The sequence below is a fragment of the Leuciscus leuciscus genome (assembly GCF_965113295.1).
Source record: "Leuciscus leuciscus genome assembly, chromosome: 20".
NCBI lineage: Eukaryota > Metazoa > Chordata > Actinopteri > Cypriniformes > Leuciscidae > Leuciscus > Leuciscus leuciscus.
The window spans coordinates 9221259-9249187 of NC_138744.1; the positions used below are offsets into that span (position 1 = coordinate 9221259).

General features: G+C 35.8%; 2 protein-coding genes and 1 long non-coding RNA gene across 6 annotated transcripts; 2 read left to right on the plus strand and 1 right to left on the minus strand.

Annotated features, from left to right (window-relative positions):
* Positions 1–276: 276 nt before the first annotated feature.
* Positions 277–12546, plus strand: bnipl (BCL2 interacting protein like). Of its 2 annotated transcripts, none has more exons than XM_082149356.1 (10): positions 277–462; positions 4014–4094; positions 4176–4246; positions 4442–4693; positions 4822–5013; positions 5082–5184; positions 5299–5430; positions 10056–10142; positions 10258–10356; positions 11587–12546. In XM_082149356.1, exons 1-10 carry the CDS (start codon positions 419–421, stop codon positions 11609–11611), a joined length of 1086 nt encoding a protein of 361 aa, XP_082005482.1. In that variant the 5' UTR covers positions 277–418; the 3' UTR covers positions 11612–12546. The 2 variants fall into 2 exon arrangements, with proteins under 2 accessions (XP_082005482.1, XP_082005483.1); XM_082149357.1 differs by lacking the exon at positions 277–462 and adding an exon at positions 498–2763.
* A 460-nt stretch (positions 12547–13006) lies between these two features.
* On the plus strand, positions 13007–16576 carry LOC309483501. Its single transcript, XR_014200574.1, has 2 exons — positions 13007–14942; positions 16176–16576. It is a non-coding gene; the product is annotated as an uncharacterized lncRNA (long non-coding RNA).
* Positions 16508–27507, minus strand: cdc42se1 (CDC42 small effector 1). 3 transcript variants are annotated; one of them, XM_082149379.1, is made up of 5 exons: positions 27352–27507; positions 25444–25772; positions 20902–21006; positions 17530–17609; positions 16508–17442 (listed from the first exon to the last, which is right to left on the minus strand). In XM_082149379.1, the coding sequence occupies exons 2-4, from the start codon at positions 25495–25497 to the stop codon at positions 17541–17543; spliced, it is 228 nt and encodes a 75-aa protein (XP_082005505.1). In that variant the 5' UTR covers positions 25498–25772; positions 27352–27507; the 3' UTR covers positions 16508–17442; positions 17530–17540. The 3 variants fall into 3 exon arrangements, with proteins under 3 accessions (XP_082005505.1, XP_082005504.1, XP_082005506.1); XM_082149378.1 differs by having other exon boundaries at positions 17526–17609; XM_082149380.1 differs by having other exon boundaries at positions 17526–17609; positions 27344–27498.
* Between the last annotated feature and the right edge of the window lie 422 nt (positions 27508–27929).

Genomic DNA, 27929 nt, shown 5'->3' on the forward strand with positions numbered 1-27929 from the left:
TGAATAAAAGTCTTAATTTTTTTCAAAAACAAAGATCTTACTTATAATAATATAATAATCAAATGATATGTAGACATTTTTCCTTTGGAGAGGCTTATAACTTCAAGGGTATTAGGACCATGAAGTTATGCCTTTTTGTGGCTTCTTCCTCCACCTTCCCAGCCTTCCCTGTGGGGGAGCAGAAGTGCTCAAAGCAGCTGAACCAATGGGAGACAGACAATTCAGTCAGCAGAAGTCAGAAATGTTGAAAAACCTGTACTGACAGTCGGGGTGAGTTCCCTAACACAAGACACAAGATACAGTCACTGAAACTGGCTGCCATTGTGGCGAAGCTCATAAACCACCTCATGTCATGCTCATCAACTGAGTTCACTGAATGCATTTCTAATCTAGACACTTTCTTCTAAAAGCTTTAGACATGGGGACTTACTCAGACCAGAAGGAAGGATACCTGCAAAATGGGTAAGTCAAAATTTAGATTGCCTGTTGTCAAATCTGTCCCTAAATACTGAAGTAACATTAATAAAGTAATGGATTCGTACACAATATAATGATAACATGGCCTCAAGGTTTCAGTTACATGGTCAAACACATTTATAAGATCAAAACAAGCATCAGAAGAGGTCATAAGCGCATACTGGATAAACCAGAGATGAATTTACGAGTTGTTGGTTGTTCTGTTGCCCTGTGAAGTGGACAGTAGTAAGACACGAGAGAAATCCTTGTACAACTTCTGTGTCTGTTTATTTAGAAAAAGAGGATTTTAGAAAAAGGAAGTTGCAGTTGAACTGATTTCAGTCACTTTTGCCAAACTTCTTGACTAATATTTGAGACCTAACAACCACACAGAAAGACATCACCTCTCATATCCTGTCACCTGACGGATCATCAGATTTTCTGACATTTACACTATAATAACAAGGGTTTTGCTGCTTTTATGAGTTAAAAATGCCAGTTTAGTAAAGTGTTATGTTACAATATGTTAACGCAGAAAGTACTTTTACTACAATCTGTAATGATTGATTTTCACCGGCACCACTTCAAAAAAACATTGTCATTTTTAGAGTGTAAAATGGAGATGATATGAAAGCTTTTATGCAATAATAATGCTTCTGTCATTCACAGAATAGGTCTTTTGACTTGTTAATTTCCATACTGAATTCCATGTTCATGTTCGGACAAGACGAGAATCCATGAAACTTAGTGTCATAAAAGCCCTCAGTGTTTATGTGATACGACTAATGCCTGTATCCTTAATACAGTGAGTTCCAGAATGAGTTGCTAAAGCATCTTACAAGCCGGTACAAAAAGGTTTTCACAACAGGCGATTACTTTACTAAATCTTGTAAGAGTTACAACAATTGCTGAAACAGTAGCCTATACACTGTCATGCTTCATTGAATATATCATGTTGTGCCACAGTTGTCATACATTATCACTGTCCTAAAAATGCCCTACATATTTCTTCAAATGTATTATGCCATCTGATAATGCCTCAGTTAGGACAACACTGGACTTGAGATTACACACAGCACAGTGAGGCAGTTGTTAACTAAAAACATACAGCCTATTATGTTAGAGCAGGTAATGTTTGAAATAATGTATAATCTCTGAGCAATCTTGCTGGACAATAGTGTATGTATAAAGATTACAGGTTTGAAGCAAAGACAATATCATCAAGATCTGAATGAATTTGGTGTTACTGGCTATAGTGGCTATCAGAAACCGGTTCAGTTACAGCAGAAGCTCTTATGTTGCTGACAACAGGAGCGCACCGGCTCATTGACTGCCTGGAATCAGCTGAAAACAAAACTTGATTTTCTGGTCATTAATGCCACGTGTAATAACCTTGTCAGATTAAGTATTTCTTTACGTCACACATGTGGTAGACACAATGGTACTGCTATATTCAGTATATATAGGCCTTGTATTTGGATAGTATATGTAGAACCAGAAAAAAAAAATGAATATAAAATATTTAAATATGAATATATAGTAGGCCTATATTTGGAATGAATCTGCTCAGTTTAGAGGTATTCATAAGCACATCTCCTGCTACTTCAAAGTCTTCCTGAGTCTTGCTGAACTTCCTGAGTCTTACAAAATTGCTCCATATATTTTCACGGATAACCTCTAAATAACACTCTCAGACACACAAATGAATGTCAAATATTTATTTAAAATATTGAGAAATCTGGCATTCACTTCAGTTAAATAAAGACTTGATACTAAATAATGGTCTCAAACCATCATCAGCGTCACATTTTTCAGTGTTGACAAAATAACCACATTTTGCACATCACACATGTATTAAATACAGCCATTTATGGCAAGCTCCTAACTTTTATAATTTTTTTAATTATGAAATTTTGTTCATGTCCAATTTTTTAAATGGTATTTACAATAATTCCGATAGAACGCGAAGGCAGCATAAATCTCAGGTATGAAGTCTTGGTGTACAGCTGTAGATGTGGGCGGGGCGTTTAACAGCTCTCTCAGGTGCGGAGGCTGCGTCATCAGGTGTGACGCGCTCTGATTGGCTGAATTCTGAGTTTGGCATGAAGGTGCTTGCTTTAGTTGGGTAGAGAATCGCCCTTGTCGTTGTAAAGGAAAGGTAAATAGCGAAGTTTTACATCAGTATCATATAGCCTAATACATCCCTTACATATAGCACTTAATGTTTTTAGGCAATACTTTTGGGGTTTTTTTGTCAAATGAAGAAGGGATTTGTTTTTGATACGCATCTTCGTGGTTGTTGAAAAGGTGAGTTTAGCATGTTTACATTGTCATCATTTACATATGTCCATAAAGAGCGATGTGATGGGCGTTAACGAGGTTTCAAGTGTAGGCTACACTGCCCTGTTATTACGTGCTGTTTTGATCCAACACGGTTTAATGCTCATTTACAGTTGTACTTGTACATCTATCGGTCTGTCCGTCCGCCCGTCCGTCCGTCTGTCTGTTCAAAATTGTTCCCAAAAAAATTCGTCACTTCTGCTCTTAAAGGGATAGTTCATCCAAAAATTACAATTCTGTCACCATTTACTCACATTTAAGGTGTTCCAATGTGTTCTTGTTTGAATTTCTTTCTTCTGCTGAACACAAAATAAGATATTTTGAAGAATATCTGTAACTAAACAGTTGATGGGCCCCATTGACTTCCATAAAATAGCCTACTAGTCAATGGGGCCCATCAACTCTAACCCATATTCGTCAAAATATCTTCTTTTGTGTTCAGCAGAAGAAAGAAATCCACACAGGTTTGGAACAACTTTAAGGGGTAAGTAAATAATGACATACTATTTCAGACAATTTTGGGTGAACTATCAATTGATCATTGACAACAATCAGATGTCAGTGTTATTCAAAGACAGGAAAAAATGTGTCCAGATTTTAAAACTTTATGAACAGCTAGACTTTGGATATGAATACACTGAGGGTTTTTATCATTATTATTTTTAATATGCTGTATACTGTTAAAAGTCAGGTTTTGCATTTCATTGAGTAGCAAAGAATCAGTGAAATCTAGATATTGGGATTTAAAAATGGGTATTTAAAGACCCATACTTTAAACTAATTATTTTAGAAAACTTAAGAAAGGTTTATTTCACCAAACATTTAAAGAAAATAAACGCTATATTTTAACATAAAGTGATTAGGAAATTGGGAGAGACAGATTTGTTGTTGAATTTTTTTTTTTGCAGCTAAAATTATTGCATGAGATGCAAATATACGCATTTATATATCATCAACGATTAAATCGGTTTCTGTCATTCACTGCAGGAATTCAGTTTGAAACATTTCCTTGTGGCTGCATATTAAATACTTTATATTCATGGATCTTGTGCTGACCTGTTCTGTAATTAAAACAAACAAACCTGGAATTTTATCTTGACAAAATTGAGGAGTAAGTTGGTATGCTTAGAATTTAATGGTTAACAATTAATCAAATTGTAGCGTATGGATCAAGAAGCCCCTGTGCCTTACTTTACATTTTCAATTTATTCATGCAGACATTTGGAAAACGCCAAGACATCGGCCTTCATCCCCGACATGGAGCTCCGCGAGGAATGGCAGGATGAGGAGTTTCCCAGGTAATCTGCACTAACAGGTACATGCACCTTATCTATGTTCATCTCGAGTGCAAATGGTATTAAATAATGTGATCTTTGTAGGCCCCTTCCTGAGGACACACAGAGTCCTGATGATGAACAGGAAAGCCCTGGAGCTGAGGGAAACAGGCCTGGTAACTTCATTTTTCCATTTAGTTACTGGCCAAAATATGTCTCTTAAATTATTTAGGACTTGTATGTATACACGCTACTGTTCAAAACTTTTTTACGGTTTTACTAACTGACCCCAAACCTTTGAACAGTAATGTGTGTATATATAATATTTGCCATTGCCAGGGCTGACCGCTCTTTTCCTTTCTTTCCACTAGTCCCACCGACCAGCCTGGCCCTGACAGGTAATACCATGAGGAAGAAGCGACTAGTTGCCCCGGCGCTTAGTTTAACGCTGGACAAAACCTCTATGGACCGGAGCATGAAATCAGATGAGTTTGACGCTTCCGCCCTTTCACCATCTGCTGAGGATGACCTAGAGATGGACATTAACCTAGAGGCCTTAGAGACCCCCTCAGACAGCGAGTCTTGCAACTTCCCAGACAGCATGCACGAATTGGAGTGGGAAGGTATTCATTATTTTGACTCTCATTAGGGTTGTGTTGTTTATTGTTTCCTTTGGGATCACATGCTGAAGTATGGGACTGGCCAATCTTCAGAGAGCACTGGTTTACCATTAGTACTGTGGTCATTGCAGATGATCTTCCTAGGATGGGTAAAGCAGCGATCAGAAAAGCCAGTTTACTGGAGCACGCAGAGATGGGACACTTGGACTTGGATCAGGTGGACAGCAATGGGCGGCGATGGAGACGATTCCATATTGGCGGCCAAGAATACCAAGTCAACATGAGCGTTCTGGAGCCGTATCTCCAAGTTCTCTCCCATGGAGGTGAGTTTTTGTGGGACAAGATGGGATGAACATGGTTAATTACAAACTAAATTTACCTTTTTTTATAGGGTATTATGGGGACGGATCGACAGCCATCATCATCTTTACTGCTTGCTACCTACCAGAAAATACAATAGAACATTATGAGTATGTGATGGAAAATCTGTTCAGGTAAAACTTGATGATGATTTGGTATGAATTTTCTCTACAAGCAATGAATTTTTTTTTTGGAACTTAAATGTTTATTCTGGGAAAATGCACATTTAATGATTTTTTTGGCTTTAGGTACATAATTGGCACGTTGGACTTGATGGTGTCTGAGAATTACATATTGGTGTATCTGTGTGGAATGGCCCCTCGCAATAAGATGCCTGGCATGAAGTGGCTCCGACAGTGTTACACGTCCATTGACAGAAGGTGAGCTAGTCGCTGTGTAGTTACTGTGATTTATCATCAAGTTGAACAATTTTATGCTTTAAGACAACAGGAAACGACATCGCAAGACATGCAATTTCCGTAGTTTTTGGAATTTTCCAAAAAATGTCTTTTAGTATGAATTTATGAATGGAGGGACTTGATTTTATGCATCAGGATTCCATTTCTGTTAGTGATATTATTGGTTTATACTATTTCTCTCCACTCATGTGGCTAACAAAAAAGTCTGGTGGAGAACATTATTACATTATAATTTTGATTATGATTATGAAACGAAAACTTGTTTTTCTGATCAAGAAATGAACGTTTTGTTTTGAAACAGGAAGTTGTGGCAGAACAGAGAGTCAGTAGAATTTAGGTTGAGACAGCCTGGAAAAACAAAACAAATCATTTTGATATTGCTATTGGTATTAGGGGAAGGGACATCCTCATTCTAAAGATCATTTTATTTGGCCAAAAATATGTATACTCCCCTGAACAGGAGATGATAATCAATATTTTTGGTTCGTTTTCCCAGAAGAGAAAGACTAATTTTTAAGCGTGTATATTTGATTATACACATTAATATCACAGAAATCTTTGGTAACATTATACATGTTTTATACATGCACAAAAATATTAAGCAACACAATTGTTTTCAACATTGTTGATAACTCGGCATATTAGAAAGATTTCTGAACGATCATGTGACACTGAAGACTGGATTAATTATGCTGGAAATTCAGCTTTGCATCACAAGAATAAATTACATTTTAAAATATATTTAAATAGAAAACAGTTATTTTAAATTGTAATAATATTTCACAACATTCCTGTATTTTTTTAAAGCCCCCAAACTCCTACTGAACAACAGTGTAAATTTCCATCATTTCCAGAAGAGGGCGTCTGTGTCTTAGCTCTGACTGGTCATCTTCCTTAGCTTAGTTCCTGTTCAACATGAGATCCCACCTCTGCTCTCTCTTTCTTAATGCCCCTTGTATGAAATATGATAGGAATGCTGTGGACTCGTACATACAGGGCCATGTTATCAAAGTTCTTCCAGACATTCCTAAGATAACCTTTGACCTGTTCTCAGCTGTCATGTTTTTTTTGTTTTTTTTTGCTGCTATATTTAGACATTTTTAGATTGCATACTTCATTTAGGATTAGTTCCTTAAGGTTTATAACTGGCATGGCAAGTGTAGCTGTTCTCAATGGACGTCACACAAATGGAATTTTTTTTTTTTTTTTTAAATCACTGTGTGGTTATGTAAGGGATAACGTACAGTCAGCCAGTCATTATCCCAAAATAAACTCAACAAGGGTGATCAGGATCAGGTCAAGATCCTAAAAGGGGTTGTTTTGTGATTATTGACCAGTCGAAGAAATACCATTGTAAATTCATGTTTAGATTGTCTGTCTATATTTTGGCGTAGCCATTTCAAAGCTGTATTTCACTCTCCCAGGTGAAGGTCATTCTTATAAATGTTTGATTTGAGGAAATTGCATGCTCTGGAAATTCAGGGTTGTTATGGCTTATCATGTGAGATCAGTTTGGGAAATGAGGAACTAAGGAGTGTGGGATGCTCTTGAAAGTCCGATTTGTCATTCCTACTGGCTCCATTGCGTCATTGCATGAAGTTTCCTCTGAGATCACTCATTCGCTGCTGTACAGACAGCAACAGAAAACAACACAAACAAACACCAGCAATCATGACTTCACAGAATCGAGGAGGAAAAAATAACTGAAAGAAGTCCATGTAAATACCACGGAAACTAAAGGGAAACCCCTGTGATACAGTTCTGTAATTTTAGCTTCTCTGATTCTAGTTTTAGTGCAAACACTGACCTTCTAAAACTCTGAGACCACATTCAAATTCTGTCATTTAAAGCTAAAGTGCTTATAAATAAGAATACAAAATATTTATCAGTAAGTGAATCTGATTGACCGTCAGCTCCTTTGTATAAAGGTCAGATATTCTTGCTTCCATTGAAGCACAAAAAGCACTTTGGTTTGAATGGGGACCAACCAAATATTTAAAAAAGTGTGAAATTATTGTTCAACACTTTATAAAAAAAAAAATATATATATATATATAATAATAAAAAAAAAAAAAATATATAAAAGTTTAAAGTTAGAAAATGTATTTAATTGTGAGTAATTAAATTGTAGTTAGTAGTAAATAATTGTAATTCATTTCATTTAATTGTATTACAATTTGGAAATGCAAAATGGACAGATTTTTCCTGACAGTCTCAGACTTTTGGACTCTATTATATAGATCAGAATAAAAGTCTTTGTTTACATAATATGTGTATATATATATATATATATATGTATGTATGTATGTGTGTGTGTGTGTGTGTGTGTGTGTGTGTGTGTGTGTGTGTGTGTGTGTGTGTGTGTGTGTGTATGTATACTGTATATGCACAGACACGCACAAACACACAATATACAGTTGTGGTCAGAATTAATGGCACCCCTGGTAAATATGATCAAAAATGGCTGTAGAAAATAAATCTGCATTGTTTATCCTTTTGATCTTTCATTCAAAAAAGTGCAAAAATCACATTATGAAATAAATGCTTGTCTCCAAAACACGTTGGCCACAATTATTGGCTCCCTGTTATTAAATACTTTTTGCAACCTCCTTTTTCCAAGATAACAGCTCTGAGTCTTCTCCTATAATGCCTGATGAGTTTGGAGATCAGAGACCATTCCTCCATACAGAATCTCTCCAGATCCTTCAGATTCCCTCTTCTTCTCTTCAGTTCAGCCCACTCATTTTCTATAGGGTTCAGTTTAGGGAACTGGGACGGTCATGGCAGAAGCTTCATTTTGTGCTCAGTGACCCATGTTTGTGTTGATTTTGATGTTTGTTTTGGATCATTGTCCGGCTGGAAGATCCAACCACGGTCCATTATAGGATTTCTAGCACAGGCGGTCAGGTTTAGATTTTTTATCTGTTGGTATTTGCTAGAATCCATAATACCTTGTATCTGAACAAGATGTCCAGGACCTCTAGCAAAAAAATAGGCCCATAACATATAAGATCCAGCAGTGTATTTAACCGTGGGCATGGGTTACTTTTTATCCCGCATCTGCATCTATAACACATCTGGTGGGTTTGCTCCCAAAAAGCCCTTTTTTTGTTTCATCTGGCCATAGAATCCGGTCCCTTTTGAAGATCCAGTCATGTGGATTTTTCTTGAAAGCCTCCTAAACAACATGTGGGGATGTAGGCGTTGTTTGATATCTTTTTTTTCCGACTTTCTGACCCCAAGACTCAACTAATCTCTGCAATTCTCCATCTGTGATTATTGAAGAGTCTTTGGCCACTCAATCTTTCCTCCTCACCATGCATTAAGACAATATAGACACACTTCTTCTTCCTGGCAGATTCGTAACATCTTTAGTTGATTGGAACTTCTTAATTATTGCCCTGATGGTCAAAATGAGGATTTTCAATTCTTTAGCTATTTTCTTACAGCCACTTTACATTTACATTTATTCATTTAGCTGACGCTTTTATCCGAAGCGACTTACAATTGCTATATATATGTCAGAGGTCGCACGCCTCTGGAGCAACTAGGGGTTAAGTGTCTTGCTCAGGGACACATTGGTGTCTCACAGTGGATTCGAACCCGGGTCTCTCACACCAAAGGCATGTGTCTTATCCATTGCGCCACCACTTTCTGTTTTGTGTAACTCAACAATCTTTTAATGCACATCAGAACTATATTCTTTGGTTTTACTCATTGTGATGGATGATTAAGGGAATTTGGCCTTTGTGTTTCCTCATATTTAAACTCATGTGAAACAAGAAGTCATAGCTGGACAATTTCATGTTCCTAGTCACCCTGGTGTGCTAAAAAATGGTAAATATTAATGGGAATATACTTCAGAGATATTTTACTCGTAAAAAAAATTCTAGAGGTGCCAATAATTGTGGCCAACGTGTTTTGGAGAAAAACATTTATTTCATAATGTCACTTCAATGAAAGGTTAGATTTTTGCAAAAAATTTTAATGAAAGATCAGAAGGATAAAATATTCAGATTAATTTTTTGCAGCCATTTTTGATCATATTTACCAGGGGTGCCATTAATTCTGACCACAACTGTATATTCAAATATAATAATATATATATATATATACACACACACAAACAAAGACTTTTATGTTAGATGCGTTTAATCGCGATTAATCGATTTGACAGCACTAGAATAAAGTATTTTGTAATATTCAGAATAATGTCTTACGAGTCCTAACACTTAAATAACATATGTAAGAAACAAAACAAAAGTGGAACTGGTTATATTTGTGGGTGATTTTTTTTGGGCTAATAACAAATTGTCGTCTCCAAGTTTCTGCCTGTGTCCCATGATTCAACGGCCTGCCTCTCGTGGTTTCACACGGGTCCGGGTGATGCTGATGCCGCTCAGCGTTTGCTGCTTTGTGTCCTCTTGTTCCGCATGAATCCAGGGAATTTTACCAGCTCCTCTAGTGGGAGAACCAAAGCAGATGTTGGAAACAAAATAGTTTTATGTGGTAATACAAAGTATTTTCCTTTGTTTTTCTGAGGTCTTACATATATTTTCTTTTCTTTCCTTTCTTTTCCTCTGCAGGTTAAGGAAAGACTTGAAAGGGCTTTTCGTGGTTCACCCGGCCTGGTACGTGAGAGCGGTAATCACCGTCATCAAACCGTTCATCAGGTGAGCACGGATGATCATTCGTTCGGCTAACAGGTCAAGATGTCATAATCTTTATTAGACGTTTCGTATTAATATCTAAACCCCTCAGTCTGAACCGTTTCTCTCTCTCTTGCAGTGAGAAGTTTAGCAGGAAGATGCGCTTCATCCACAGCTTGCAGGAACTGGCAGAGTTTGTTCCTGTGGACCAGTTGCAAATCCCAGACTGCATCAGAGAGTGAGTGTCCACATCACACCACATTAGTGCACTGCCATTATTTGACAGCTTGTTAACAATAGTTAAATGCATTAGTTAACATGAGCTAACAATGAACTACGCATTTATTAATCTTATTATTATTATTATTATTAACAACTAACATTAACATCAACATTAACATTAACTAATACATTATTAAAATCAAAAGTTGTATTTAAAATTAGTTATTGGCATTAACTAATGTTAACAAATACAACATTTGATTTTAATAATGCAATTTGAGTGTGAACTAACATTAACAAACAATGACCTACTATATTTTTACTAACACATTAACAAGGATCAGTAAATGCTTTAAAAATATATTGCTCATAAATTATTGAGACCACCTTGTAAAGTGTTACCTACATATTTAAATATTTTATAAATAAATTCTTCCAATAAATGGATTTGTGGCAAAAAAAATTGACAAAAATACAAAATACTTACAAAATACTCCTATTCCTCCTTTTGCCTATCATATCTGTTCACTTCACTCATATTTATATTCATAATTTTAAAGTGAATTATTTAGAGAAAAATTACCAGGTCTGATGGGGAAAAGAGGGAGGAATAGTTGCAAATTATACAAGTTTGACTCATTCATAATTAAATTTATTGATAAATGTATTTATAAAATGAATATTTATTGATCACTTTTAATGAATACATTTTATGAATAAAAGTAATTATTACATTTAAATGTATTCATAAAATAAATAATTATTTTTAGTTTTTAATGAATACATTTGATAAATGTAATTATTAAATTTAAGTGTATTTATAAAATAAATATTTATTTACATTTTATACAGCCATTTTTGGCATAACATAACATAATAATGTTTAATTATGAATTTAATTATTTATTGTTTTCAATAAATGAACAACAACAACAAAATGATTCTTTCCCCATCATAAATGGTCATTTCTCTCTAAATAATTTACATTTAAATTATCATTAAATGTTTATTTTATAAATACATTTGATCAGTAAATTATATTAAGCATCGTTTCAAATAAATGAAAAATTAGATACAAAAAAAATTATACAAGTTGGATACATTTTCCTGAGCTGTTACCCCAGTCACTTTTTCTCTCTAAATAATTTAGATAAATCCATTAAAAAAAAAAAAATTCTTTATTATAAATAGTTTGTTTTAACTGAATGAAATGATATTGGTGTAAGTGATTTGTTTTGTTCTGTAGGTATGATGAGCAGATGAACAGGTGAAAGTGTCTGATGGAAAGACTGGAGGGGTGAACATACTGTACATACTTCACACTGGGGACTCGGGAGCTGGCTGAGGTTAAAGGTCAAGCTTTAGGGGCAAAAGCCCTAATGACAGAAACACTGCTTCCTACCAGACGACTCTTTGATGAAACGCACAAAGACCGTGTTGTCCTTCTGAAGGACACAGCTGTGTCAAGCCTCAAGGTGGGTCAGGAGAGATCCGCCAACAACACGAAAGCCTGCTTTACGTCATCGCATTTAACAAACATGCAGTGTTTTCCCAGACTATACAAAATGACACAATACACCTTTCATAAAAGCTTTTATATTTAAGCGTGAACAGTTAAATATACACAACCTTAGAAATAGATTGTAATAAAAACATTTCCCTTTTTGACTTGTGGTGAACACCCAAATAAGGGTAAATATTAGATTAAATAAGGTTGTTTAATGGCTCTATTTTAATATTTGCACTAAATGGTTACAAAATCTCATTGTATGTTATTTGAAACCGGTATGAACCATTATTTGTATAAGTACTTCAAACTACTGTCTGTTTTCATCTAAGCGTCCAGGTTTTCGTCTTTTTCTGTAAAGTGGTATTGACTGTTTTATTGAACTTGTTTTTATTCTGTAAAATGTTATCAGTGCAAATCTAGCAAACTTTTAAAGAATCCCGTTGTTCAGTTTATACGCGTTACATATATATTCGGTCTTGGTTTTCTTCTGAAATAAGGAAATGTTCTCTTATATTCAGCTGCTGCTGCTGCTGCTGCCTGTAAAGTGGCCCATTGAATGTGCTTTCATTTAATAGACTCCTATGTGCAAATATTTATACAAGGCCACACTTGAACAACCTGAGCTTTCAAACTGCGCACACATACTACATGCATGTCTTTTCTATGATATTTAAGGAAATAAAGGGTTATATTAAATACCTGTTGTGATTTACTGTTGTGATTCACTATTAATTGTAATGAGAAAATAGTAGTTTGGAATTTTTGTTTTTTCGAGTCGCTATGGAAAAGTTTTTGCACCTTTCAGGAAACCGGGACTGGCAGTGAGAGGAAGTGAGGTAGCTGAGAGGTGAAACATTTTTCTTTATGCATTGAAATCACAAACAGGAACAGAGAGAGTGCTGGAAGGTTAAATAACAAGATTCCTGTTGTAACGCTTTATGTGCCAAATGTTATAAACCAGTCAATAATGTTTAGTAGAAAGTTCATGTTTTGGATTACTCAAAAGCAAATAAATCATTTCAATGAATGAACTATTCAAAGGTTTCAATCGTTTTTAGACCACATATAAAAAAATTGTTGCCACAAAAAATGTAATTATAAAAAAATCATGCAATACATGTTACATAAAAAAAAAAAAAAATTATTAGCCAAAAAAAATAAAAAATGAGGCAAATAATATAAAAATTGCAAACTTTTTTTTTCCATTTTGTGTGATAGAGCTGCAATCATGATTATGAAATATAAGCAGTTTTAAAAAATGAGTGCTGTGAAACCTTATATATCAAATGAACTTCTCAGGATATATTTTTTGTCCCATCTCTCAAGTATCTGTGGTATCTATTTAAATTTTGTATAGGCTACCATCAATTCAATATAATGGTGCAAATGGGACAATGCATTGAATGAGGCATGTTTACCAAGGGAAATATCTCATCAATAAAACGTCAGCACCAATCAGTCCATGACAGCCTATTTTACAGTTTTTCAAGCCATTGTTAGAAAAGGAAATTAACATGCAATGTGGTCTGTACTTTGTGCCAAAGGTCCATTGTTTGATTTTTGTAGGCGTTTTGCGCAATCTTTCACACAGGCTGCTTTACTAATGAAAGTTACAGTAGATGTTAAAACATGCTCTAGGGATCAGCTTTGATTTCTTCGCCCATAAATTTAAGGCTGAAAACACCAACGTCAAGGAACAACCCGGTGTAGTATTAAGAAAATCCTGTTAGAATCCATTTTTATTGCATTAGTTATGAGCGTTTAACTGCAACAAGCATGTGTACCTTTTTGCAGCCATGGACATGTTTAAAGTGTACGGTTTAATAGAACAGATACAACTTGTGATAAAGTATCTGAGCAAATGAACAAATGTGACACTTCAATGTCAAATTGGATTTTCTATTAAAGTCATGCAGACAGAAAGCAAAGATCAAAGTAAAATGATACAATTATTTACAGTAGTAAAAAATAAAAATCAGTTCCTTAAATGTTAATCCACCTCTCTCAAGCTATCCAAAGATTATTTTTAAAATACCCTTTAGACAGTAAGATTATTATTATTATGTGTGTCTCAAAAAAAAAAAAACTCAACAGAACGCTCTTTGTACAACTGTATTGTTACATATCAAAGCACAACAAAAGGATGCATTGACACCATACCATATAAACAGAACAATATTTCTGCTCCCATTTGATCACAATCAATCAGCTGGACTAATAAACTAAAAGATAATTATAAAAAAAATAAAAATAAAAGAGGAAGGAAGGAACAACAAAAGGAAAAGTATCAAGGGACAATAAAGGCATAATGAGTGCTTTCCACAAACATCATGGCTTTCAAACAGTCACACGATACAAACCAAACCAAAAGCAAAAAGGCCTGCAAGCAACATGCATAATTAAGTTAAGGGAGCTGTTGAGGTCTTTGGCTGAGATGCATAACTATGCATGTTTCTCTACACTTTCTAAGAATGAAATGCATTTCTAGAGCGCCCAGGCATCTCCACACTAAAATTACAGCAAAACATTGGATTTCTAAAGCAGCATGCACATTCTGAAAGCTTTCGCTACGCACAGTCTTTACTATGGCATTTCCAAACAAATTGCAGCAAACACTAAAAGTAAATTACAGTCTGGGATCTTGCAAAGCAATGCATTTAAAATACAACATCACAATTACAAGCAAAAACATCTTGTTTAACATTTCAGCTCAACGTCGTGCTACACTGAGCGGTATTCAAAACAAAGTCGAGAGTAAAGTATTCAAAGTGTGTGTGTGTAAATCAGTGATTTATTCATGGTGCCGTGTGAGGACTGGAAACAGAGAGGGTGTGTTCAAGCTTGTGCGAGGTGGAGCTTGATGTGTGAAAGTGAGACTACATGTGGTGTTTAAATAACAAAGGGCAGTGGCTCTCTATTGGCAGGAAGCCTGAACGTATCTGCCATTCAAAGTCTCAACTCAGATAATCAGGTAATAGCCTTTTACTAATACATAGGGATCAAAGGAATAATTGACCAAAAAAAAAATTTATTTACTCAATCCAAACTCAAATGCTGCTGCTTTTTTTTTTTTTACAGTGGTGAATTTAAAGGTCCCATGACATGAAATTTTCACTTTCTGAGGTTTTTTAACATTAATATGAGTTCCCCTAGCCTGTATATGGTCCCCAAGTTTCTAAAAATTTCAATCGGTGTAAATCGAGCTTTTGCTATCTTTCTCTGCCTTTGAGAAAATGGAGGTTCATACGCGCTGATCTTGAATCTCCTCCTTATGACGTCATAAGGAGGAAATGTTACCTCCCCTGTCTCTGCTTTGCCCGCCCAGAGATTTTCCGCCCATGAGAAAATGCGCTAGGAAGTAGGAACGCGCGCGCGCGATTTTAGTTTGTCCACGAGACGAGAGATATCATGGCTTTTGAGCGAGCGAAGCATAACAATTGCTCAATAATTGGATGTACAAATGAACACCGAAGGGTCAATACAGAGCTGGGCTTGCTGAACGTCTGAAACTAAAGTCTGGATCACTCTCTTTGGCTCAGCTACACACCTCGGACAAGTAAGTCAACTAATGATATATAAGTGTGTTGCTTTACTGTTTATGGTTAACGTTACCTAGATTTTACACGTAGAATGTGGCTGTAACATTAGCTATGCAGCTATGCAGTTTATGTGTGTGAATACACACACTGTAACGTGAGTGTTGTACACGTCTTTGTTATTTGGATAACCGTTTTCCTGTTGGTTATATGGCGCGCGCGATATCCGCATTTCAAGATCGCAGAGCTTGATGATATTGTAATAAGATAAATACAGACGTTACAGATCTCTCATGAAAAGGCAACAGTAGGTTCGCGTTAGCTACATGATAATAACTAAACCATCCGAATAAAGTACCGTATCCAGACATAATATTTTAAACTGACCATTCGGAAACGTCCTGCTGGAGCCGCTGAGTTGCAACTTCTTCATCCGTTGCTTCTCCATCTGGATCAGATTCTGGGTCAAACTGAAATGCTTGAAAGACTGCGTGTCTTCTTGCCATTGCTATATCCAACGTAAACATGCACGCCACGGTCCCGTTGCGCAAGATGGTCAAGGCCACACCCACCCTCCACCTCGCGCCGCCTTTCTCCTCCTCATTAGTATTTAAAGCTACAGACACCGAAACGGCCTGTCTGAAGGAAGCTCATTCTGGGACTGGCTTGTAGTGGCTATAATTCTGCACCGAGGCTGAATTTTTGGAAAGAGATTTCAGATACAGTACTAGGGACCACTAAGGCCTATATTAAAGCCTACAAAAAGTAGCATGTCATGGGACCTTTAAGCATTTTCATGGTTTTTCCCTCCAAAAACAAATATAGTGCACAAACCCAATGTAATACTCACTTTATATTCCAAGTCATCTGAAGCAATATGATCCCAAATTATTGACTCAATACTTCTGAAAACAGTAATTATCAGGTAAAAAGGAATAGTTTACCCAAAATGTTTTATTCTATCATTTACTCATCCCTAAGTTGCTCCAAACCTGTATGACAAAAGATGATATTTTGAAGAATATAGGTAACCAAACAGTTGATGGGCACCACTGACTTCCATAGTATGTGAAAAAAAAAATGGGGTCCATCAACTGTTTGGTTACCTATATTTTTTTAAATATATTTTGTGTTCAACAAAAGAAAGAAACTCACACAGGTTTGGTGCAACTTGAGGGTGAGTAAATTATGACATTGTTTTTTGGTGAACTATCCCTTTAACAGCTCGCTTGAAGTGACTATTATCAGCAAATAATGACATCATTTTGGTCCGTTCATCTCATGAAGCAAATGTATAACTTCAGAAAACTTGGAAATATAGGTCATACAGGCCTTTTTTCTCAACAGTCATGATGTCATTAGGTGTTGATGTTGTCGTGCATGAAGATTTATCACAAAAAAATTCCACAGCAAAAAAGAAAGGTTAGGTTGGAACAACCCAGTCATATTGGGCTTTGTAAATGCAAGGAAAAAAATCCTTATTTTCATTATATATCCATCTACTATACACAAACCAGAAGGGCTTTTTTTATCATACACTAATCAGCAACAATTTGTGCATCTGTTAATGACAAGCAGCTGGAGACACTGTAAAGGTATAGGTGCACATATATTCCCATTACAAAACAAAAGCAAACACACATTTGCGCACATTCTTATCAATGACAGACTATGACCAACATGCCAGTTATAACTTTAAGAAGGCAGTCAAATAGTCTCCTGTGTCAAAGCGATAAGAGCCTTTCCTCTTCCACTGCAAGCACAGCCAGTGTCTCAAATGCACACGTCACACATTCACACTCTTTGTCAGGCGCTCTCATTCAATCCGGTCCAAATTTAATAACAAATGTCTCCTGTGAAACATTCCAGAGGATCCAAAACATAAAAAACCTGCAGAGATGGCGTCTATGTTTGTAGCTGCAGCAATCTGAGGTTGTTGTTTTTGTGATCAAAATCCACTCTGTATCTCCTCTGTATTGGTTCAGTGCAGCTAGCTGGACAGGTTCTGCTGAGGACACTTTAAGGAGCTTGGGGTAAAACCAAAAAAAAAAAAAACCTGGGGAACAGATTAGGGTCCATGGTTAAAATTGAGTGAATGCGAGAGTATGGAGAGGAAGAGGAAGGTGTGTGTGTTCATACTCACAGGTCAAAAGGCTATAACAAGCTGTTTCGTCCATTAGCGTGAGGCACTTTGGATCTCATTTGTTGCTGCATTGGGCCAGACTGCAAGAGGAAGTGACACAATCAGGTTATTGGCATGGAAAACATGCATAATTATTAACGAAAAGTCCACAAACAGAAGTTCACTTTAACAAAGCTGCACACATTAGTATGTATGTTTTATCATTTTTTAAAAATTGTTTTACGTTGTAATGTGTATATGGATGAGTGTTTGTGAAGTTGAATGTAGTCTTGTGTGAATATTGTATATAGGATTCAGCTAATTTATGAATTGACTGTAGATGTAAATTTTATTTTGCAATGTTTTTGTGAGTTGTGTGATCCTAGCCCGTGGGACTACGGATGGAAATTAGCCTTTGGCTAAAATCCGGTATTTTTACATGCATGTACTCCATGTTATGTTCATTAAAATGCACTGTCCCAATCAAATAAAAAATAAAAATAAAAACTATTCTTTTAGTAGTAAGGTAATTTTTCATCGAAAGTCTTAAAGTAGTCATAAAGGACCATTTGATTCCTCATGTTTTGAGGTTTGTTTGTTTATAAATTTTTTTACGCCATGTTAGCATTGAGGTAATATACAAACACAAGGTCAATATCACAATCCATAAAATTTGAAATATTAAAACAAAGCATTTCAACTTGACATAAGATAGAAAATCTAAAATACATTCTGGTGAAACATTCGGAAATATTCCATGTGTTTACAGATGGAAATCTGTATTGTATCTGTATTTATTGTGTCTGAATAAAAGTGTTTTCTAGCAGTATCATAAAAATGACAGCTCAACAGAATATTTTTAACACTCTGATGTTTTGAGGTAAAAGAGTCTGATGTACTAGGAAAATACAGTAACTGTCAGAATGCAAAACCTTCTTCTGTGTCAAATAAAAGAGTCCTTCCAAAGGATCCCATCATTAAAGTGCCATATTATGCTGTTTTAAAGGTTCCTAATTTTACAATATTTAGTCTCCTATAATATGCATCCAATGTCAAAAAAAAGAAGAATTTTTTTTCATAATATGAGCCTATTGTGTGTACATCACCTCATTTCTCAAAGAGTCAAAAAACATTTGGTTCAAAGATTCAGTCTCTCTAAACCCCGCCTTTCCAAGAGCCTACTCTGCTCTGATTGGTCAGACGGCCCGGTCTGTTGTGATTGGTCTACTGCTTACAGTGTGTGGTCTACTGCTTACAGTGTGTGTCATAAACAAAACGCCCAAAGCTATCTTTGTTTCTGAATTTCAGCATTCAATACATATCTGAATTTCAGCTCCAGAGGCTTCCTCAGTGCTCGGTTTCTCTGTATCAATTCCAGTGCAAGTCTTCATCCTTCACAAGCCAAACTCTTCAATGCTTCAGCAACAACTACAGATCGAGTCTGTCAAAGTAGACGTTGTTCGTGAGGACCCAATGAAGAAAATTGTGATCTTTGAATGATCTTTATTCAAAATTGTTACATTATAGGTATGTAAGAGAAAGTTGACGACTTGTTTCAGCAGTTCAGAAGCAATTCTTTCTTTTAGGAGACAATAACTTTATTTTTCGAGCACTTTGATCTTTAAAACTTTGCAGACCTTTTACATTCACAAACAGCTACATTAAACACTAATATCTGAAAATTATATTTAATAACAAAGATGATGATTATTATTATATTATTATTATTATTATTATAATAATGACCCTGTGCCGTCTTTTTAAATGAAGCTTTTGTTTATATGGTATACTGTTGCAAAAGAAGTTCACACTTCTAAAGGTGGAGCTGAAAAAAAAGGAAACCTACATCCTTCATGCAACAACAAGCCTGTTTCACACACAGAGCTCTTCACAGCGTCACACCCATTGTTACATCATGTGTCTCAGGAACACTGAATCTTACAGCAGAACGAGGAGGAAGTCCATTTCACTGGGTCATTCTATACACAAGTTCCCAGCACAACACAAAAGAACAGAAACACAAGGGAAAACCCAGCGAGTCAATCACCTGTTCAACACTCGGCGCATCACATGGACTATGAAAGGCTGATATCAACCAATACCGCTTATCACTGAAAGATTCAGCAATCAGCACAGTATTGTTAACAGGTCCAGTCTTTGCTTTGATAAAACTATTAAAGCCGCTATTGAATAAACTGCTCATTTCTTAAGAGGTGTGGAGTAAACTAAGCTGTACATTTTGCAAACCACGCATGAAGCTAAAGATCACCACTTAAAAATCAATCAATGACCACTGCAAAGACCTTGACGAACATTTCCTCGTTTAAAAAGCTCTTTTCTGGCTCTGACGGGCCGCCCGCCAACATTCCTCTGAGCAAGTTGCAGTCTGCTTGATTCTGCCCAGGTATTCACATTCAGTCCCTCTGTGAACTGCAGGATTAGGTAACTCATCACTTTCTTATTTGACAACACAACAGCCCAATGAACACAAGCTAAGATCTCACTCGAGTCCCACTTCAGGTTCACATCTTACACGTTGTGCATCATGTCTACTTATTTCAACCACACATGCTTTGTGAATTAGATTTATTAGACAGAATAATCATTTTATTTATTTATATTTACAAACTTAAATACAAATATATTAGCCCCTAGCTCATTAAATTTATGATGCCTTTACATACATTTAAAAAAAAAAAATTATAATAATAATAATTGACAACAGAAAAATACTAAACAGAAAGAGTAGAGCTTCTAATCACATTACATTTAAAGTATTAACATTTATGATGTCTTTGCATTATAATAAAAATATTTTTGCCATGTTTTTTACACAAACATAAAATAAATTATTGCTCCGATGCTTTTTAGACGTCTTAATATTTATGATGTCCTTACATAATAATAATAATAATAATAATAATAATAATGATAATTGATGATAATGATAATAAAAACTACCACTAATAATAATAATAATAATTTTTGTTTCGTTTTTTTATTTATTATTAAAGAAAAACTGAAAGTCTTGGTAGCACAGGAGGACGTCTTATTACGTATTATTGGGAAACGTCCAACATCCATGTCAAGGAGTTAAACATGACATGCTCAGACAACTGGCAGGTCCAGCGGGTGTAATGGCAAAAACGAAAGGGAAAGAGGGCAAAAGAAAAACCACTGGGATTTTCAAAAGGTTTGACAGTGGGTGTCGGGTGTATTTGTACAAAAATCTCCAGCAACCCCGTTTGCCTGTGATATCCCAGTATGACCCAGAGGTTTAGTAAAGAATCCATGCAGAAGCATTCATTCTGTCATTGTACATTTATTATAGCCATGTCATAAACATTAAAATGAGTGAGTCCCACAGTACCAACACAATAAAACATGTCTTACCGGCTGCATGCCATCTGCCATTTCACCAGAGCCTATGTGTGTCAGATGAACGAAATTTGTGGGCTCTCCGATCATGCTACGGTCAATTCTCCTCCGTTTCCTCTTCTGTGAACATAAAGGCTTATATTAAAGAAAGTCCAGCATAAAGACACAAAGCACATGATTGGCAGACAACTTAAGCCACAGGTGTTCAAAATATAAGTGTAGTGAGTGATCTCAATGAAGCCCGTCATGTGACCACAACAGTGCCTGGGTGATATTACACAAAATTTTCCCTATGGAATCTATTCCTGGATACACCCTGAAGATCCTAAAAATCCCCAAATGTTATACCGTTTACTCAACAGTTTCTCTTTTCTTTGTTTCCCAGATCTCGCCTATGCGATAAAGTTACAGAGAGATTATATAAGTAAATCTAAAAACAAAACCTTGTATCAACAACTAGAATAATTATTTGATGAGATCATGTGCCATAGTAGGGGTGTTGGCATACATGCCATTACTTGTCTGCCCACAGTGAAGAAAGTGCGTTTAACAACACGTGACACTGGATTTATATTGTCAAGTATCAAATATATCTTCTAGACTCATCTGAAAACTCACACTATAGTTTTGAAACAGGCCAGAGATCATTTGATGTCAGTGTTCAGTGTCACTGATGTAAAGTGTACAAGTAAGCCGCACCAGAGTCTGTTTGAAAAGGTGGTTTGTGTATGGTTCATGTAAACTCTGGTACAATTCACAATTAGTATGAACCATCCTAACTCACAGAAGTGAGTCGCTTTTGATTACATATTTATACATTTGCAATGCATGTTAATAATAATAATAATAATAAATGCATTAACATTATTTTTTTCATTACATAAATAGTACTTTCTAAATAACAGTAATATTCTAATTAAACAATCATCACTATGACAAATGTAATAAATACTTTGAAGTACAATTTAGACTAAAATAGGGCTATAAATATGTATTTTTAATTTATGTATGATGATTAAAATGATTATTATTATTTTATAATATAAATATGCATTTCTAAATAGTAATTAAAGAAAGAGTCATGACATGAGAAATCAAAATGGCCTTGATCTTCTGACATATGAGAGATCTTTGTACATTATACATCCTGCAAGTTCCATATCTTAAAACATCCTCCTCATTATAAACGAAGCATTTATTTAATCAGGCTCCAAAAACGACTCGTAATGATACTGCAGGATCTGTGACATTGCAAGGGCAAATACATTTGCAATTGACTGCCTCCAGACTTCGACAAATAGTTATATATAAAATCGCATCATATGCTCCGCCCACTGGCATTGAGTTGCTTAATGGCTGACATTTGGCTACATTTGAAGTGAGCTTCGCGTCGCATCAAAATCAAATAGAACCCATTATAATCTACAATGGATATAGTACACAGATGCACGTTCAGTTTCGGACATATTCACACACTTGAGTCTGTCGACAACAGGACAAAAGAAAGAGCGAAGAACGTTCACTTTGACGCGTCCCGTTTAAACAGCTCATTTGCGTCTCTGTACAGACTTAAGAAGGATCCCAGCGTCAGGAACAAATGGATGGTTTCTATTAATGCTGTCCCAGATCACATCAGATAATTATATGTTTGTTCAGAGCATTTTGTTTTGTAAACTGGGGAGTGTAACGGAGAGCTCGCAAATAAACTTTTGTTGAAAGTAGAGTTAATTTTGTTAATGAAAACTATCATGAAAAATGTTTGTCGATTATGATGAGATGACAATAAGGTACAACATGCAATATCGTTGACGAAAGAAGACCAGACTAAAATGTAGAAGAAAAAAAAAACGTTACCAAAATCTGTCAAAAAACAACATAATATTACAGACTGCTGTACAAGCCTCTAAAAAACTAAAAAGTACATTTGACACAGGACTAAGAAAAAATAAAAAATAAAATAGCTGACAAAATTAACTCTAGTTGAAAGATGAAGAAGCCAAATGTATTGGATCTGACAGAAGCTGCATCACAATCCGTAAGTAAATGATTTCATAAGGCTTTTTTATGGGTGTTTTCAAAACACTTACGCTTCACTATTGACTTCACTTACACACGTGCATTAGCAAATGGAGTGGATGTTGAGACTGTTTCCTATGCAATGATGTTAGCCAATCATAACAGTGGCAGTTTACTGACAAGTCTTAAAGGAGTCGCCCCTTAAAAACAGATCATTTCAGACCGTGTCAGAATGAGGGTTAAAAATAATCCTTTTTCCACATATTTGTTTGTTGGCTTATTTGTTAAAGAAAAAATTTAATTATTAGTATTAAGAACGAACGAAAGAAAGAACCATCCAGTGTGAAAACAGCCTAAAGTTATAACTCCATAAATGCAAAACTCTTATGTAACTCCAGACATCCTTCAAACGGGTTTACTTTCATAATCTGTATATAGCCAATGGCTCATAGCACATGCTTTAGTCCTTATCTGTTGTAAGGAGACACTTAAAGTAATCATTTTATCCAAATCAGTTTAAGAAAATTGCTCTTGCACTGGGAAGTAGCATTGGTCTGTATTACAGATGCCCACTGATGTCCAACCCCACCCCCCCACCCAACAATAGAACAAACAAGAACCTAAAAATAAAAAGAGGAAGGAGGGAGGAAAAGAATGAGCACTCCCAGCTCGGAGGAGCCAGCTTCCCTTCAGAACCCCCTGTCATTGTTACAGGAGACCATGGTAAACCTGGGTCACTCATCATTGGCTCAGAACCCCAATCCAGATAAAACAAACTGACTAACAAAGATTGAATGGAGCCAAATAATTTGTCAAATGCATAGCTATTCTAGAAATAAAAAACATGATTCTTTTACTTCCAGGAATGTTAAAGGGATAGTCCACCCAAAAATGTAATTACTGTCATCATTTACTAACTTTTCCCAAAATCTTTACTTTGTTTTGTTCAAGCAACACAAAAGGAGAAGTTTAGCAGAATGTCCAAACTTTCTCTTTTTCCAATGAAATGAAAGTAGACAGACAGCCAGGGACTGTCATAAAAGCGCCATAAAAGAGATCCATATTGTATAACTCATGCTCCATTTTCAAAGTCTTTTAAAGCCATATGATTATTTTGTGTGAGGAACAGACTGCTAATAAAGTCATTGTTCACAGCAATAACTTCTGAGGTCATGATCAATAACGTTTGAGGTCACACCTGGTACAACACATCTTTTGAGCCACCACATTGGAATATTAACAAGCACGAATGAGATTTGAGAGCTAAAGTGGAAAAGACATTTTTTAGATAATAGATAAAAAGTAACAAATCAAACTATATGGCTTTAGAAGACTTGGAATATAGTATGCGTATGCGAGTCATGCAATACTTTTATGGTGCTGTTTGTTCATTTTTGAATCTGACAGATGGTGGTCACTGTGTGAAAAATAGCAGCATCAACATTATGTTAAACTTGGGGTGAGAGAATGACAACAAGTTTCATTTTTGGGTGAACTTAACAAGAAGTTAAGAACACATGAGATTTTTTACAAAAAATACATTGGATGCATCATACACTACCGTTCAAGATTTTGGGGTCGGTAAGATTTTTTTTAAAGATTTTTTAAAAAGTACTTTAAGCTCACCGTGGCAGCATTTATTTAATCAAACAGAAAAACAGAGTTAAAAAAAGGAATGTTGTCAAATATGACTTCAATTTAAAATAGCTGTTTTGTACTTTAATATATATAAAAATGTATGTTATGGCAAAGCTGAATTTTCAGCATCATTACTCCAGTCTTCAGTGTCACATGATCCTTCAGAAATCATTCTAATATGCTGATTCGCTTCTCAAAAAACATTTCTTAATAGATTTTGAAACCAGTTGTGTTGCTTAATATTTTTGTGGAAACCTGCGATACATTTTTCTGTTTAAACTTGTAATGAACAAAAAGTTCAAAAGAACAGCATTTATTTAAAATAGAAACATTTGTAAATGTCTTTAAAGTCACTTTTGATCAAATTAATACATAATTGCTAAATAAAAGTATTATTTCTTTAAAAACTCTTACTGACCCCAAACTCTTGGTCATTAATCCCAATAATAAATATGCATGTATGGGCACATTTATCAGTCTTCCTTCACATGCGAAGCGGTTCGGATCCATGACGCTACCTCTACACATCCACCCGTCCAATGACAGAGCATTCTTTGTCCATCTAGGTTTCACGTCTGGCTTCACTCTCCAAAACACATTTGCACTCCTGACAAACTCCTGAGACTATCTGGGTCACATTCACATCAGCTGAAAGGTTTCTTTTCTGTCCTAGACCAGCGTGAGTCATTCTTCGCGTGATTAGCGAACACAAAACTTGCATGAGCCACGGCCCACGGGGAAGGCCAAATTGACGAAATTAGTCCAGATGTTGATCTCAAGCAGAGCCTGGTATCAATACCTGTGACTCATGCAGATTCTTGAAAACTAGGTTTTATTGTATTAGAATGGTTTATGATGAAAGTCTGGGAAAAAACTATAAATCTCTCCAAATGAGGCACTTACCGGAGGAGGTTTGGCTACCACGCAGCAGCCGATCTTATGCCAGAACGCACTCATCTCCGGCGCGCACCGGTTGGATTCCCCCCTCTCTCTCGCCACCCTGCAGGCCGTTTAGAGACGAGATAGAGAGAGAATCTAATCCTCAAAACTCAGCGATATAAGCCGTGGCACGTCCAAAAACCTGTCCTGATCACCGACAGAATCCTTGTTGATGTCTGTGCTTTAAGTATATATAAGACCCCTTAATTCCCTCAGTTATTCTGGGCCCCTAATTTCCAGTTGATTCTGTAGGACTGTGGTGTTTATGCCAGGCAGTGATGTTGCGAACAAATCTGTTTAATGAAAGAAAGACACGATTTTAATAAAGTAGACATGATCCATCATACAAGCACACCATAAATTTTGCATACCACATAAAAAAGACTGATTAAAAAATGAAGCACATAAAACCAGTACAAAACCAGTAAAACAAATACAAGATCTTGACCAAAAATGTATGCACCTCTTGACGGAAATAAATATTGTGATGTTATTTCAATCAAGAGGTGCATCAAGATCTTGTACTGGCAATGCAAGAGTCCAGGACTCTGTAAAGGCTACTCCAGCACATCCCAAAGACTTTCAATGAATTTAAGGTCTGGAGTCACAGGTGCCAATTCATGTGTGAAAATGATTCTTCATGCTCCCTCCCAACCATTCTTTCACAGTTTGAGCCTGATGAATCTTGGCTTTGTCATCCTGGAATGTGGCCATGATATGTCTTTCTACATGGTTGTTTAAGAATTGAAAAGCTACTCTCTCCATCAATGAGGGTTAGAAGAACTGTTGCCAAACATATTTAACATGCTAGAAACATAATAATCAGTAATCACTGATTAATCACAATGCAATAATGACCAATAAAAGACTCATAAGCTTTTTTTTCTTTTTTTGGGCCGGGCAGTGTTAGTAATCCAAATAACCTTTAAAAAAATCTGAACGGTCCTACTATTTGCATAAAATAAAATGAAGTAGTATGGCAGTACCGCCCATCATGCAGTAATATCATGACATTTCCAAACATATAATTTGGTAATACCATGGTAGGCCTAACTTACTTTGCTACAATTGTACTGAATATTTCATGGTACTCCAATTAATTAAAAAAAATTGCATGGTATGGTGGATGTTGAAAGAAAAAAGAAAAAAAAACACATGGCAGTAGTACCATGGTAGTTTATAATAAATTAATAAATAATAAACAAACAATAGTATAAATCCAAACTTTGTAACGGTCTCAAACGTTGAGCTGTGCTGTCTAGATAGACAGCAATCATAGGGCCCTTTATGCTGTCTAGGAAGGCAGTTCACTATTTTTTTTTTAAGACACAACCGCTTTCTTGTGCACTGACACTTTAAAGTGCAAAACCGTTACAACTAAGCGACATACACGGAAATTCGGTGTAACAATGAGCAACAAACCAGTTAACAGACAGCTTCTTCTTAACACACCTAGAATGAGTTCAGTAAACGAGGAACAACGGTTTACAAACGTCACAATCCACTCAGCCGCAAGCAGAAAAAAACAAACAGCCCGGGGGAAGTTAAGGAAAACACTAACGCAGTGTCTAAACGTTTAGAAATGTTTTTTTTTTCCCCCGTCGACAAGTTAAGCAGCACCTCGATGATTAAGTTGTCAGAGAGTAATCCGACCAAAGTTAATTTGACTATCTTTCTCGTCTTTCTTACTCGAGCACACCAGCGCTGTTCTTATTCAAACCGAACTGTTACTGAAAGTTTGGCACAACAATCCAGCTCGACACCGGGCCATGGTAGCGGCTCAAATGAATTAAAAAAGTTCAACAGAGTCTTGGGAAAAGTTATTTTTCCTCATACGACATAAAATATAAAGAAATATGCTTACTTCCTTACATGTTAAAGAGAGTCCCAGTGAAGCGCCTCTTGTGTGGAGAGCCGAGGGTGGAAATGACTCTGTGTTTCCCAGATCACTGAGGTGTGGTTGAAGTTTCCCCCATTAATATGAGGAAATACTTCAAAACGGAGACCATCAGCGCCACCAATGGGCTACTGATATAGACCCAGAAGACAAAAGTTGTTGAATTTAGTATTTTTTCTTTTCTTCATGTCATTACATTGTTAGAGCATAAGAAACAAATGAAAAAGAAACATAAAAAAAAAAAAAAAAAAATTGTTATTCATATGTTATGCTGTGTGAGTTTAGTGTAGTGGACTACCACTGTGTAGTGGACACCAGGACTCATTTAAAATATAAAAAGGTGAATGTTCTTTCATTCACCAATCAATTTTTAGGTTTCAGGATTTTTTTTAAAACCAAACTTTGTATAAAAATGATTCTCAACTATTTTATGAAAGATATAATTGAAATACATTTTACTTTGTGCAAAATGTGGGTACACATGCTGCTAAATATGCTTTAAGTCCTGGTGTCCTCTACAGTGGAAATGTATAAAATCAATGGCCTGTTTTGT

What these genes read in the sequence shown, in the direction of transcription:
- bnipl (XM_082149356.1), top strand. Translation starts at nt 419, where the DNA reads ATGGGGACTTACTCAGACCAGAAGGAAGGATACCTGCAAAATGG. An exon ending in AGCTGAGGGAAACAGGCCTG is followed by an intron (nt 4,247 to 4,441) that starts GTAACTTCATTT and finishes TCTTTCCACTAG; the next exon opens with TCCCACCGACCAGCCTGGCC. An exon ending in ATCCCAGACTGCATCAGAGA is followed by an intron (nt 10,357 to 11,586) that starts GTGAGTGTCCAC and finishes TTTGTTCTGTAG; the next exon opens with GTATGATGAGCAGATGAACA.
- cdc42se1 (XM_082149379.1), bottom strand. Translation starts at nt 25,497, where the DNA reads ATGAGTGCGTTCTGGCATAAGATCGGCTGCTGCGTGGTAGCCAAACCT. An exon ending in TGGTAGCCAAACCTCCTCCG is followed by an intron (nt 21,007 to 25,443) that starts GTAAGTGCCTCA and finishes TTATGTTCACAG; the next exon opens with AAGAGGAAACGGAGGAGAAT. An exon ending in TGGCAGATGGCATGCAGCCG is followed by an intron (nt 17,610 to 20,901) that starts GTAAGACATGTT and finishes TTCCTCTTGCAG; the next exon opens with TCTGGCCCAATGCAGCAACA.